This window comes from Equus asinus, chromosome 8 (genome assembly GCF_041296235.1).
Source record: "Equus asinus isolate D_3611 breed Donkey chromosome 8, EquAss-T2T_v2, whole genome shotgun sequence".
In the NCBI taxonomy this organism is placed as follows: Eukaryota; Metazoa; Chordata; class Mammalia; order Perissodactyla; family Equidae; genus Equus; species Equus asinus.
In genome coordinates this window covers 78,522,103-78,537,893 of record NC_091797.1, presented here as the reverse complement: position 1 = coordinate 78,537,893, position 15,791 = coordinate 78,522,103, and the positions used below count along the sequence as shown (strand labels likewise).

General features: G+C 38.4%; 1 protein-coding gene across 3 annotated transcripts in view; it reads left to right on the top strand.

The window, feature by feature from the left end:
- Positions 1 to 15,791, top strand: part of TMEM116 (transmembrane protein 116) — a 120,267-nt gene that overhangs the window by 72,409 nt on the left and 32,067 nt on the right. For all 3 annotated transcript variants that reach the window (XR_011505335.1, XM_070516077.1, XM_070516082.1), the window contains one exon: positions 465 to 555. Coding sequence is in view for 2 of the 3 variants with exons in the window: in XM_070516077.1 (XP_070372178.1) it covers positions 465 to 555 (91 nt within the window). In the remaining variant the exon portion in view is untranslated. The remainder of the gene's footprint in view (positions 1 to 464; positions 556 to 15,791) is intronic.

Sequence of the window (15,791 nt, the reverse complement as noted above, 5' to 3'; positions counted from 1 at the left end):
TAGACCTTGAGGGACACCAGAACTAAGGAGTCTGATCCTTAAAAAGTCCTTCCATTGTCACTTCATATTTGGCTTTGTTACCAGAAATAAGGTAATTATTAAATGTTTGTTAGGTTTGTTCACTTTGCTTTTCTGATGAATTTTTTGCATTGACACTGGTCTTAGATTTTCTATGGTTGTAGGCAAACAAAAGGATAGTAGGAATGAGAAATAATAAAAGGCTAGACACAACCAGATTAGGATTCTCAGCTTTTCATCATACTGAGAGTCAGAGGGGACACGTGGAGCTGCCCCCATAACCCTTGAATTTACATGTAGGAGTGGCATAGATGTAGACACAGTGGCAGTTCTTTAAATTGTTGCAAATATTCTTCCAGTGATAATTTGTCCAGGTTGCAGTCATAGTGGAGTATAGTGGTATCTAAGCAGGTTCCATTAATACAGATCTTCTGTGGACCATGTAGGATACCATCCTTCACCTTCTACTTGTCAGCCGTGTCTATGACTTCAAAAAACTCTGCACCCCAACACCATGTGTCCTGCATGGCGAACTAGGTAAGTCTTTGATATTTTGGGGGTTTTTTGGGTTTGTTTTTTTGAGGAAGACTAGCCCTGAGCGAACATCCGTGTCCATCTTCCTCTATTTTTTATGTGGGATGCCTGCCACAGCATGGCTTAATAAGCAGTGCATGGTCTGTGCCTGCGATCTGGGCTGGTGAACCCTGGGCTGCCTAAGCGGAGCATGCCATCTTAACTGCTGTGCCACTGGGCCAGCCCATGTTTGATGTTTTTTAATGCATGGGAGCCTTTGGATGTTTTCACATAGCAGCCTCCCACATTTTACATCTTTGGCCTTGCACTTGCTGACGATTTTAAACATCTGTTTAGATTCACTGCCACGATTTCCAAACCTGTCTTCCTTGGTATTCGTGTAATGATAACAACTTTCCTTGGCAACTTTCCAAAGACTTTAACACACTGATTCTCCAGGCTTCAGTAGGGGCTCTGTTAACAACAACCTTGTTCTTTGCAAAGTGTGCCATCTTGCTTTTAGGTATCTGTCTGGTACCACTTAGAGGTGCCATTATAGTATTCTGGGAGATCACACTCATCCATGCTGAGGTGACAGGATGTGGTTGCCTTTAGAAATTTGCAGTTTTTGCAGCACGATCCAAATGCACAATCTGAACCCTTCTTTAACTGGCATGAGGGCAGACAGCAGTAATCCTTTTGACAATCAAAGACACTGCCATAATCACATTCTTCTCCTTTATCTACTATTGTATTCCCACGGTATGGCTTTCCAAAGGAGCTTTGGAGCTCAGCTTTATTAAATAGGCAGTCCCCTCTGTGCTTATGCAACAGCTAGTGGAGGTAGTAGAAGCTGCAGTTGCTGAAGCCCCTATCTACGGTAGTAAATTCATGCATAGTGCAGAGGTTTGGCCATGTTACTTGCAGGCCACATGGTGATGCTTCATTCCCAAATTGTGGCTAAGATCATGAGCCATGAGAGCTGTGAAATGTGGTATATCTTTATGAGAGAAAGATTCAACACTGCTTGCTTTCTTGGCAGTGTAGATACCTCTAAAAAATGCATGGCCCTGGTACTTCCCAAGACTTTGGCCAATAATCGTATGAGCAACATCATGCTTCACCCTTCTCAAAAGATGACAGTCTCTCTGGCGATTAAAATTTTGAAGTGTTTCCTGCAAATTTCAGGATTTGCATTAAGTTTATCTCTGTTCATTTCTCTAACCCAGTAAGCACTACTTTCACATTTAGCTCCTTCGTGTACCTGTTGACCAGAGCATGGACATCCATTACCATCATTTGTGTTGTTTTGGTTACACTATTATTCCACATTTGAGACCACTTACTGTCAACCACAGTAAACATTTCCACATACTTGGGAAGTGACCACGTATAGGGCATAGGAACTAAGGAGGGTCTGTTCTCCTCTGAAGTTGTAAAGTGGTTAAGAGCTCTTCCTGTTCATCTCCACTGATTGCACAAGTCTCACTTAATTTTAACAATATGCTGTAAACCATATGTTCAGAATTCTTTGACGAATATATAGGCTTGATGCCAAAGACAGTATGATGTAGGATCAGGATTACCTTTAGCCCTGAGCAAGTGCTGATAGTCACAAGAGAATCCAGGTCACTCTCTGAATACCCAGTCATCCTGATAAAAGATATGTCCAAACCTAGTTTCCCATTTTGATGTGTATAAACAGAGAAATTCTTGACAAATAATTCTTTTGCTTTAAATTAATAATATGCCATTTCCCTTTTATGAGCAAGACATAGGACACCTTTTCTGCTTTTTTCCCCCAATCCTCTGAACTTCATCAATTTTCTAGGGATGACTATTTAGTAATAAAGAGATTCCCACTTACAATGCATCCCATGAAGAATAGTCACTATCAGCAATAAGATGATAAACAGCTTAATATGAGAAGGGCCCTTTCTTAAATGCCCCATCCAAGGATTCCTGGAAGAAAAATTACTCCAAACCTTGCCCATGGCCACTTGATTTCATAGAAGAAAGGCCAATGGGGAGAAAAAGTTTACTAACCAGGGTTGTCATTCTTGTGACCCAAGTGAAACAGCTAATGAATTTGAACATGTTTTAATATGTCTAAGGGCCATTTTTATATTTTTAATAATTGTTCATGTCTTTTCTGCTTTTCCTGTCAAACTTCTGGTCTTTTTTTATCTCGACGTTTTCCCCCAACTTTATTGAGGTATAATTGTATATATTTAAAGTGTACAACATGATGAGTAGATATATGTATATATTGTGAAATATTTATTTATGGTGAATATAAATTTTCTAAAAGACAAAAGAACTAGAAAAGTTAAAGTAATTTTGGAAAACAACAACATGGGAGGAACTGCTCTACTGAATTTCAAGACTGTGTGGTATTGGTGTTGGGATAAACACATAGATTAATGGAACAGAAGAGAGAACCCAGAAATAGGGAGCCCACACATGTATGGCCAACTGATTTTTGACAAAGGAGCAAAAGCAATTCCATGGAGGAAGGAGTCTTTTCAACAAATGGTGCTGAAAAAATGGATGTACATAGATAATAAAATGAACCTCAACCTAAACCTTAAACTTTATATAAAACTCAAAATAGATCATAGATTTAAGTGTAAAATATAAAACTATAGAACTTATTAGAAGAAAACATAGAACATCTTGGGACCTAGGGCTTAGTGAAGAATTCTTGAACATAACACCAAAAGCATGGTCCATAAAAGAAAAAATCCATAAATTGACCCTCATCAAAAGTAAAAACTCTTGCTTTGTGAAAGACCCTGTTAAGAGGATGAAAAGACAAGCTACAGACTGGGAGAAAATACTTGCAAGCTGCATATCTGATAAAAGACTCATATCTAGAATATATAAAGAACTCTCACTAGCCAACTATATCAAAGCAAACAATCCAATTAGAAAATGGGCAAAGACATGAAGAGGTATTTTACTGAAGAGGATATACGGATGGCAAATAAGCACATGAAAAGATATTCAACATTAGTAGACATTAGAGAAATGCAAATTAGGACCCTGTGAGCAATCACTACAGACCTATTAGAATAGCTGAAATTTTAAAAATACACAATGCTAACTGTTGCTGAGGATTCAGAGAAACTGGATCTTTCATACATTGCTGGTGGGAGTGTAAAATTATATAGCAATTCTGAAAAATAAACAGTTTTTTAAAAAACTAAACAAACACCACAAGACTCAACAATTACACTTCTAGACATTTATCCCAGAGAAATGAAAATTTGGCAATTTGGACTAGTAGACACCATAGATCCTTCCCACTGCTCAGCACAGAATGAGCAGATGAAAAATCCCAGCTCAGTTTTTCCCTGAGGAGAGAGAGTTGATCCATGCATTAAGTGCCCCAACTTCTTGAGGGCTGCTCAAAGAACTGGCATCTGTCTTGCCAGACTTGGAGCCCTGATGAATCTGGTGCAGAATAGCCACCTGGAGGAGACTAGAGATGGTGGTTTGGACTGGTAAGATGCCGTAGCTGCTTCCCCTGGCTCAGCACAGAGCAAGCAGACAAAAACCACAGCTGCCAGCTCCCTTAGAAGGGCAAGTGTTGATAGAGGCCCCCAGAATCTCTGGCTGGACTGATTGGTGGGGGTCTTCTGTATGAGATCTGTCCATGAAGACTGAGAGAGGTGCCTACTTTGTCTAATACACAGACACCAACACAGAGAGTCAAGGAAAATGAATCAAAGATGTTCCAAATAAAGGAGCAAGATAAATCTCCAGAAACTGCCCTAGTGAAATAGAGGTACATAATTTACCTGATGGAGATTCAAAATAGCTGTCATAAAGATACTCATAGAGGTCAAGAGTACAGTGCATGAACAAAGTGAGAATTTCAACACAATGATAGAAGACATAAAAAAGCACCAGACAGAAAACATGGAGCTGAAGAACATAATAGCTGAGCTGAAAAAGTCACTAGAAGGGTTCAATATCAGATTAGATCAAGCAGAAGAAAGGATAAGTGAACTCAAAGATAGATCATTGGCAATAATTCAGTCAGAAGAGCAAAATGAAAAAGAGTGAAGAAAGCTTAGGGACTTATGGGGTACCATGTAGACAACCAATATACACGTTTTGGGAGTTCCAGAAGAAGAGAAGGAAAAAGGAACAGAATTATTATTGAAAGGAATAATGACTGAAAACTTCCAAAATCTGGAGAAAGAAATGGACATACAGATCCATGAAGTATAGAGAACACAAAACAAGGTGAATGCAAAGATGTCCACACTGAGACACATTATAATCAAATTGTCAAAAACCAAAAACAGAAAGAGAATTTTGAAAGAAGCAAGAGAAAAGTGAATTGTCACATGCAAGGTAATGTCCATAAGACTCTCAGTATTTTTTCAGCAGAAATTTTGGAGGCCAGAAGGGAGTGGCATGATATATTCAAAGTGTGAAAGAAAAAAACTGTCAACCAAGGATACTTCACCTGGCAAAATTGTCCCTCAAAAACGAAGGAGAAATAAAGTGTTCCACCGACAAAAGCTGAGGGAATTTATCACCACTAGAACTGCCTTAAAAGAAATGTTAGAGGAAGTTCTTCAAGTTGAAATGAAAGAATGCTAAAAAGCATCACAATAGCATAAGGAAATATGAAACTCATTGGCAAAAGTAAACATATAGACAAATATATAATACTGTATTACTGTAATGCTGGTGGGTAAATCGTTTTTAATTCTGGTATAAAAGTTAAAAAACGAAAGTATTAAAACTAACTAAAAATGTGTTAAAAGATACACAATATGAATAGATGCTAATTGTACCAATAACAAATTGGAGAAGGGGAGAAGTTAAAGTGTTGAGTTTTTGTATGTGATTAAGCTAAAGTTGTTATTAGCTTAAAATAGACTATGACTATAAGATATTTTATGTAAGCCACAAGATAACCACAAAAAATGCCAATAGAAATTACACAAAAGAAAAAGAAAGGAATTAAAGTACATCCATACAAAAAAAACAACAAAACAAAGGAAGACAGCAAAAGAGGAAGAGAGACAAAAGAACTACAAGACTGAAAACAACAAAACTGGCAATAGTAAGTTCTTACCTATCAATAATTGCTTTAAACACAAGCAGATTAAACTCCCCAACCAAAAGATACAGAGTGGCTGAATGGGTGAAAAAACAAGACTCACCTATATGATGTCTATAAGAAATTCACTTCAGTTTTAAGAATATACATAGGCTGAAAGTGAAGGGATAGAAAAAGACATTCCATGCAAATGATAACCAAAAGAAAGCAGGGGTGACTATACTTATATTAGACAAAATAGACTTTAAGTCAAAAATTCTCACAAGAAGGACATTATATAATGATAAAAGGAGCAATCCACCAGGAAGATATAACAGTTATAAATTTATATGCACCTGACATCAGAACCCTTAAATATGTAAAGCAAGGATCTGAATAGACACTTTTCCAAAGAAGACATACAGATGGTCAACAGGTCCATGAAAAGATGCTCAACATCACTAATCATCAGGGAAATGCAAATCAAAAGCACAATGAGATATCACCTCACACCTGTTAGAATGGCTATTACAAAAAAGACAAGAAATAAGAAATGTTGTTGAGGGTGTGGAGAAATTGGAAGCCTTGTGCACTGTTGGTGGGAATGTAAATTGGTGCAGCCACTATGGAAAACAGTATGGAGGTTTCTCAAAAAATTAAAAATAGAACTACCATATGGTCCAGCAATTCTGCTTCTACATGGTTATCCAAAGGAAACAAAAACACTAACTTGAAAAGATATGTGCACCCCCATGTTCAGTACAGCATTATTTACAGTAGCCAACACATGGATGCAACCTAGGTGTCTATTGATTGAAGAATGGGTAAACAAAATGTGTATGATAGTCCCCCCTTATCCATGGTTTCACCTTCTGTGGTTTCAGTTACCGGCAGTCAACTCTGGTCTGAAAATATTAAATGGAAAATTACAGAAAAAAACGATTCATAAGTTTTAAATTGTTGTTCTGAGTAGCAAGATGAAATCTTGCACTGTCCTGCTCCATCCCACTGGGACATGAATCATCCCTTTGTCCAGCATATCCACACTGTATATGCTACCTGCCCATTAGTCATTTAGTAGCCATCTTGGTTACCAGATCAACTTTGAAATATCACAGTGCTTGTATTCAAGTAGCCCTTATTTTACTTAATAACTGCCCCAAAGTGCAAGAATAGTGATGCTGGCAATTAGGATATGCTGAAGAGAAGCTGTAAAGTGCTTCCATTAAGTGAAAATGTGAAAGTCCTCAACTTAAGAAAAGAAAAAAATTGTATGCTGAGATTGCTAAGAACAAATCTTCTATCTGTAAAATTGTGAAGAAGGAAAAAGAATTTCATGCTAATTTTGCTGTCGCACCTCAAACTGCAAAAGTTACAGCCACAGTGTGTGATAAGTGCTTAGTTAATACGGAAAAGGCATTAAATTTGTGAGTGGAAGACATGAACAGAAAATGTGTTCTGATTGAGGGCAACATGTTGCACCAGAAAGCTTTGGGCCTGTACAAAGACTTCAGCAAGGGATTCCCTGGCACCAAGCAATTTACTGCAAGTAAGGAATGGTTACGCAGATTCAGGAATAGGTTTGGACTGAAAGACAGAGAGAGCATATTCACGTAACTTTTATTACAGTATATTGTTATAATTGTTCTACTTCATTGGTTGTTATTAATCTCTTACTGTGCCTAATTATAAATTAAACTCTATCATAGGTATGTATGTATAGGAAAAAACATTGTATATATAGGGTTTGGTACAATCCACAGTTTCAGGCCTCCACCAGGTGTCTTGAAACATATGCCCCATGGATAAGGGGGGACTACTGTATATATATATATATATATATATATATATATATATACACACACAACAGAATATTATTAAGCCATGAAAAAGAAGGAAATCTTACCGTTTATGAACGTGGATAGACCTTGAGAGCATTAGGCTAAGTGGAATAAGTCACATAGAGAAAGACAAATACTATATGATCTCACTTATATGTGGAGTCTAAAAAAGAGAAAAAGAGGAACTCATAGATAGAACAAATTAGTGATTGGCAGAGGCAGGGGCTGGGGGGTTGGTGAAATGGGTGAAGGTGATCAAAAGGTACAAACTTCTAGTTATAAAATAAAAAGTCCTTATTTGTAAATAAATACTGCATTAATACTGTATTGTATATTTGAAAGGAGCTAAAAGAATAGATCCTAAAAGTCCTTCTGAGAAAAGAAAATTTGTAACAATGTGTGGTGATGCTTGTTAACTAGACTTATTGTGGTGATCATTTCACAATATATACAAATAAAAATCATTATGTTGTACACTTGAAACTAATGTCAATTATATCTCAGTAAAAATTAAAAAACAGCAAGCTTTAAAAAAAGTATAGTTTGGACATACAAAAAGCTAAATTTTTGTCAAACTAATTTAATACTTTGTCTTCGTTAGGGCATAATTACATCCATGTAAGGTTATGATGATGTGATCTGGGTTTTCAACAGATTATCTTAAAAACTGTTTTTTTCCTCTCACTTGTCCCCAGAGAATGGAATAGAGTCTGATTCCAGGCTATGAGCATATTCTCAAAAGCACTCCTACAGAAACAAGAAAGGATGTCAGGTCAGGTCCAAGGAGAGAGATGGTCTATCCGAGGCCCCCAGCAGGGCATGACCCCTGGACCCCAGGAGCATTAAAATCTGCAGCATCCAAATGTGTTTTATTTCACCCATTTTAATTTTCCTTTTTTCCCCCAAATCTGGATAAAAATGTAGAACCTGTGCTTTGAGTGACGAAGGGAAGAGTCTCTGCTGGCCTGAGGCAGCACAGACAGGACAATAGCTGCCCAGGGAAAGTAGGTAACGGTTGGCAATAAATCACAGTAAGAATTTTGGGGGGGAGTTGGTGTCAAGATGGCAGCATAGGCGGACTCTGAAGTCACCTCCTCCCACGGACACAACCAAGTTACAGCTATTCTTGGAACAATTACCCCTGAGAGAGAACTGAAAACTGGATAAAAAGAACCCCTGCAACAAAGGGCAGTCCTGACTGAAGTTAAAGAGGGAGAAATTCCTCTCTGGAGAGAAAAAAGCCACCTTTGCAAGCTGCAGAGATTCACGGCTGGCCAGGAGCAATCCTGAGGTATGCAGCCTTCCCTGGAGGAGCAGGGGAGCTGAGCAGGGAAGTGTTACTGCTATAAGCCTCCTTTGGACTCAGCACAACTGAGAAAGTCTCATAATATCTGGCTTTGCTGTCTATTAACTACAACGGAGAATACCCCTAGAAAAGCTATTGGACATAAGCAGAAAAAAGCCAGCTCTTAAAGGGCCCAAGCACAAATTGACCCATTTCAGAATGCAAGCTAAAGTCAGCAGAAAGAAAGGTGCACACTTTGGTAAAAAGAGACTCACCTGATAGGCTCTGGGTGCATCTCAGTGAGAGGTGACACCTCTCCAGGGATTGAGACATTGGTGGCAGCCATTATTGTGACCTAGTAGAGGTGTACTGACACAGATGCTGGCAGACACCATTGGAGTTCTTTCTCTGACCTGTTAGCCCAGGGTCTGCCCTGTGTACTAGAGCACTGATTTAATCCAGCTCAGCCAGGACAGGCAGCCCACCCTAGCGACTGGCCCCACCCAACAGGAAGCCCTCAGGCAACTTGTCAGCCTGCATAGACTGGGTGCCTGGATCCCCTGCAGGCAGGCGAGTAGGTCTGTGGGGCAGGGCGTGAGGGAGGAGTGGGTGGAGTGTGTGGGTGTTGGTGGAGTTTGTGGGGGCCTCTGCAGTGGGGCAACTGGGTCAGAATCAGTGGGTTTGGAAGTGTGCATGGGGCAGGACTGTGTTGATGGTATGTGTAGGGTTTATCAGTGGCAGAAGTCCTGTGCTTCTCAAACAGCCACATAGGGGATCAACCCCACCTTCCAAAGCCTGAAACAATTGAGTGCTCCCATGCCTGAGAGATCTCCCAGATGAGACAGCTGACAACAGCCTTGCAGGCCAGAGGCCTACAGCAATTGTAAGCCTAGCAACCAGCTATGCTGGGGGCCTACTGACTTAACAGAAAAACTGCAAGAGGAATGTGCTATTAGACCTTGCAGCCACCTGTGCTGGGGCTCCCCACACCCAATAAAGTGACTGAAGGATCCGTAGCAGCCACATGCAGTTGAGCATTACAACTAACTGGCCAGGTGGACAACCTAGCCTCCCAGGGCACCTATGGCAAGATAAACCCTGTCACAACAGAAGGACACATGTAGCCCACACAGAGGTCACTCCTGGAATATTTGGAACTGGTGATGAGAGGGAAGCATGCTGCTGGGCCTCATCAAGCATCTCTTACATAAGGCCACTTCTCCAAGATCAGGAGATGTAGCTGACCTACGTAATACATAGACATAAGCACAGAGAAAGAGGCAAAATGAGGAGACAAAGGAATACATTCCAAGCAAAGGAACAGGACAAAATCCCAGAAAAAGAACTAAATGAAACAAAAATAAACAGTCTACCTGACAAAGAGTTCAAACAAAAAGTCGTACAGATGCTCACTGATCTTAGGAGAAGAATGGAGGAACTCAGTGAGAACGTCAACAAAGAATTGGAAAATATATATAAGAACCAATGAGAAATGAAGAGTACAATACTGGAAATGAAAAATTCACTAGAGGGACTCAATGGCAGAGTAGATGATACAGAAAAATGGATCAGCGAGCTGGACGAAAGACTAGAGGAAGTCACCCAAGCTGAATGGATAAAAGAAAAAAATATTAAAAAGAATGAGAACAGTCTAAGGGAACTCTGGGACAACATCAAGCACACTAACATTCATGTTATGGGTGTCCCAGAAGGAGAAGAGAGAGACAGGGGCAGAGAATCTATGAAGAAATAATAGCTGAAAACTTTCCCAACCTAAGGAAGGGAACAGACATCCAGGTACAGGAAGCACAGAGAGCACCAAACAAGATTAAACCCAAAGAGGCACACACCAAGACGTATTATTATTAAAATGTCAACTATTAAAGATAAAGAGAGAATCCTACAAGCCACAAGAGAAAGTCAACAAGTGACATACAAAGACAACCCCATAAGGCTATCACCTGACTTTTCAGCAGAAACCTTACAGGCTAGAAGGGAGTGTCATGATATGTTTAAAGTGCTGAAAGGAAAAAACCTACAGCCAGGAATACTCTACCCAGCAAGGTTATCATTCAGAATGGAAGGAGAGATAAAGAGTTTCCCAGAGAAGCAAAAATTGAAGGAGTTTATCACCAAGAAACCAGTTTTACAAGAAATGCTAAAGGGACTTATTTAAGTGGAAAAGAGAAGACCACAAATAGGAATAAGAAAACTACGGGGAAAAAAAGGCAATAAAATCACCGGTAAAGGCAGAAATACAGTAGAGGTAGCAGATAAACCACCTATGCAGATAATATGAAGATCAAAAGACAAAAGTACTAAGATTACCTACTTCAATGGTAAGAAGGTAATGGATACACACACACTAAATAAGAGGTTAGATATGATATCAAAAACAAAATGTGGGAGGAGGGAAGTAAAAGAGCTTTTAGAAAGAGGTCAAATTAAAGAGACCATCAACTCAATATAGATTGCTATATACATAGATTATTATATATGAACCTCATGGTAATAACAAACCAGAAACCTATAATAAATACACAAATAATTAAGGGAAAGGAACCCAAACATAATACTAGAGAAAGCCATCAAACCTCAAGAGAAGAGAGCAAGAGAAGAAGAAAGGAAGAGAGAAGAGCTATGAAAACACCAAGAATAAAAGTAACAAAATGGCAATAAATACATATTTATCAATAGCTACTTTAAAAGTCAATGGACTAAATGCTCCAGTCAAAGGGCATAGGGTGGCCAACTGGATAAAAAAAAAGACCCATATGTATGCTGCATACAAGAGACAGACTTCAGACCTAAAGACACTCGCAAACTGAAAGTGAAAGGATGAAAAAAGATACTTCATGCAAATGGCAAAGGAAAGAAATCTGGGGTAGCAATACTTATATCAGAAAAAGTAGACTTTAAAACAAAAACTGTAACAAGAGACAAAGAAGGGCACTATATAATGATAAAGGGAACAATCCAACAAGAGGATATAACACTTGTAAATATCTGTGCACCCCACATAGGAGCACCTAAATATATAAAGCAATTATTAACAGACATAAAAGGAGAAATAGTAACACAATAATAGTAGGGGACTTTAACACTCCACTTACACAAATGGATAGATCATCCAAACAATATCAATAAGGAAACATTGGCCTTAAACAACACATTAGACCAGATGGACTTAGTGGATATATAGAGAGCATTCCATCCAAAATCCACAGAATACACATTCTTTTCAAATGCACTTGGAACATTCTCCAACGTTGATCACATATTAGGCCACAAAATAAGTCTCAATAAATGTAAGAAGACTGATATAATACCAAGCGTCTTTTCTGACCACAGAGGTATGAAACTAGAAGGTAACTACAGGAAGAAAATCAGAAAAGCCACAAATATGTGCAGATTAAACAAAATGCTACTGAACAATGATTGGGTCAATGGAGAAACAAAAAAATACCTGGAGACAAATGAAAATGAAAATAAAACATGACAAAATCCATGGGATACAGCAAAGTGGTTCTAAGAGGGAAGTTTATAGCAATACAGGCCTAGCTCAACAAAAAAGAAAAATCTCAAATAAGCAATCTACCAGTGCACATAAAACAGTGGAAAAAGAAGAACAAACAAAGGCCAAAATCAGTAGAAGGAAGGAAATAATAAAAATCAGAGCAGAAGTAAATGAAATAGAAACTTTAAAAAATATAGAAAAAATCAATGAAACCAAGAGCTCTTTCTTTGAAAAGATAAACAAAATTGGCGAGCCTTTAGCTAGACTTCCCAAGAATGAAAGAGAGACTGAGGCTCAAATAAATAAAATCAGCAATGAAAGGGGAGAAATTACAACGGACACCTCAGAAATACAAAAGATTATAAAGGAATACTACAAAAAGCTATATGGCAACAAATTGGATAATCTAGAAGAAATGGGTAAGTTCTTAGAATCATACAACCTTTCAAAACTGACCCAAGAAGAAATAGAGAATTTGAATAGACTAATCACCAGTAAGGAGATCAAAACAGTAATCAAAAACCTCCCAAAAAATAAAAGTCCAGGACCAGACAGCTTCCTTGGTGAATTTTACCAAACATTCAAAGACTTAATACCTATCCTTCTCAAACTCCTCCAAAAAACTGAAGAGGAAGGGAAGCTTCCTAACTCATTCTACGAAGCCAACATTACCCTGATACCAAAACCAGACAAGGACAACACAAAAAAGAAAATTACAGGCCAAAATCACTGATAACAACTGATGCAAAAATCCTCAACAAAATACTAGCAAATCAAATACAATAATACATTAAAAAGATTGTACACCACGATCAAGTGAGATTTATTCCAAGGATGCAGGGATGGTTCAACATCTGCAAATCTATCAGCGTGATACACCACATTAACAAAATGAAGAATAGAAACTACACAATCATCTCAATAGGTGCAGAGAAATCATTTGACAAGATATAGCATCCCTTCGTGATAAAAAATGGGTATAAAATGAAGGTACCTCAACATAATAAAGCCCATGCATGACAAACCCACAGCTAATATCATTCTCAATTCAGGAAAATTGAAAGCTATCCCTCTAAGAAAAGGAACCAGACAAGGATGCCCACTTTCACCACTCTTATATGAGATAATATTGGAAGTCTTAGCCAGGGCAATTAGGCAAGAAAAAGAAATAAAGGGGCCGGCCTGGTAGCGCAGCGGTGAAGTTCGCACGTTCCGCTTCTCAGCAGCCTGGGGTTCACCGGTTCGGATCCCGGTGCAAACATGGCACCGCTTTGCAAAAAGCCATGCTGTGGTAGGCATCCCACATATCAAGTAGAGGAAAATGGGCATAGATGTTAGCTCAGGGCCAGTCTTCCTCAGCAAAAAGGGGTGGATTGGCAGTAGTTAGCTCAGGGCTAATCTTCCTCAAAAAAAAAAGAAAGAAAACCAAAAAGGATCCAGATTGGTAAGGAAGGAGTGAAACTGTGACTATTTGCAGATGACATGATTTTATATATGGAAAACCCTAAAGAATCCACTAAAAAACTTTTAGAAATAATAAAAGAATACAGTAAAGTTGCAGGATACAAACTCAACATAGAAAAATAAGTTGTGTTTCCATACACTAACAGCAAAGTAGCAGAAAGAGAAATTAAAAATACAATCCCATTTACAGTTGCAACAAAAAGAATAAAATACCTAGGAGTAAACTTAATCAAAGAAGTGAAAGATCTGTACACTAAAAACTATAAAACATTGTTGAAAGAAGTTGAAGAAGACACAAAGAAATGGAAAGATATTCCATGCTCTTGGATTGGAAGAATTAACATACTTAAAATACTTCCTAAAGCAATCTACAGATTCAATGCAATCCTTATCAAAGTTCCAACAACAGTTTTCATGGAAATGGAACAAAGATTCCTAAAATTGATATGGAACAACAAAGACCCGGAATAGCCAAAGGAATCCTGAGAAAAAAGAACAAAGCTGGAGGTATCACACTCCCTAATTTCAAAATAGGCTACAGAGCTACAGTAACCAAAACAGCATGGTACTGGACAAAAACAGAGACACAGATCAGTGGAACAGAATAGAGAGCCCAGAAATAAACCCAAACATCTATGGACAGCTAATATTCGACAAGTGAGCCAAGAACATACAATGGAGAAAGGAAAGTCTCTTCAATAAATGGTGTTGGGAAAACTGGACAGCCACATGCAAAAGAATTAAAGTAGACCATTATCTTACGCCATACACAAAAATCAATTCAAAATGGATTAAAGACTTGAATATAAGATCTGAAACCATGAAACTTCTAGAAGAAAACATAGGCCGTATTCTCTTCTACATCAGTCTTAACAGCATATTTTCAAGTACCATGTCTGACCGAGCAAAGGAAACAATAGAGAAAATAAACAAATGGGACTCTTTCAAACTAAAAAGCTTCTGCACAGCAAAGGAAACCACCAGCAAAACGAAAAAACAACAATTGGGAGAAGGTATTTCTAAACCATATATCTGATAAGGGGTTAATATCCAAAATATACAAAGAACTCATACATCTCAACAACAAAAAAGTAACAACCCAATTAAAAGAGCAAAAGATCTGAACATACATTTCTCCAAAGAAGATATACAGACAGCCAACAGGCACATGAGAAAATGTTCAACATCATTAACTATCAGGGAAATGCAAATCAAAACTACAATGAAATATCACCTCACTCCGGTCAGAATGGCTATGATTAACAAGACAGGAAACCATAAGTGTTGGAGAGGATGTGGAGAGAAGGGAACCCTCATACACTGCTGATTGGAGTGCAAACTGGTGCAGCCCCTATGGAAAACAGAATGGAGATTCCTCAGAAGATTAAGAATAGATCTACCATAAGGTCCAGCTCTTCCACTGCTGGATATTTATCCAAAGAACATGAAGACACGAATGCATAAAAGATACATGCACCCCTCCGTTCATCATACCATTATTCACAATAGCCAAGACTTGGAAGCAACCTAGGTGCCCATCAAGGGACGAATGGATAAAGATGTGGTATATAAACACAATGGAATACTACCCAGCCGTAAGAAATGATGAAATCTGGCCATTTGTGACAACATGGATGGACCTTGAGGGTATTATGCCAAGTGAAATAAGTCAGAGGGAGAAAGTCAAATACCGTATGGTCTCATAAGTAGAAGATAAAAACAACGACAAACAAACAGATAGCAACAGAGATTGGACTGATGGTTACCAGAGGGGAAGTGGGTGGGGAGGTGGGCAGAAGAGGTGATTAGGCACACGTGTGTGATGATGGATTGTAATTAGTCTTTGGGTGGTGAACACAGTGTAATCTACACAGAATTCAAAATATATGACCAGGTACACCTGAAAGTTATATAATGTTGTAAACCAATGTTACCGCAATTTAAAAAAAAATTTTTTAAAGAATTTCGGGGGAGCAGCTGGCTGGGTCACAAGTATCTACCAATACAGGTTATTAGAACATGTAAGCATTCCTCAGAAATGCCCCAAATATAATGGGGAGAGGAATCAGGTGAAAAGGTATACTTCCTAAA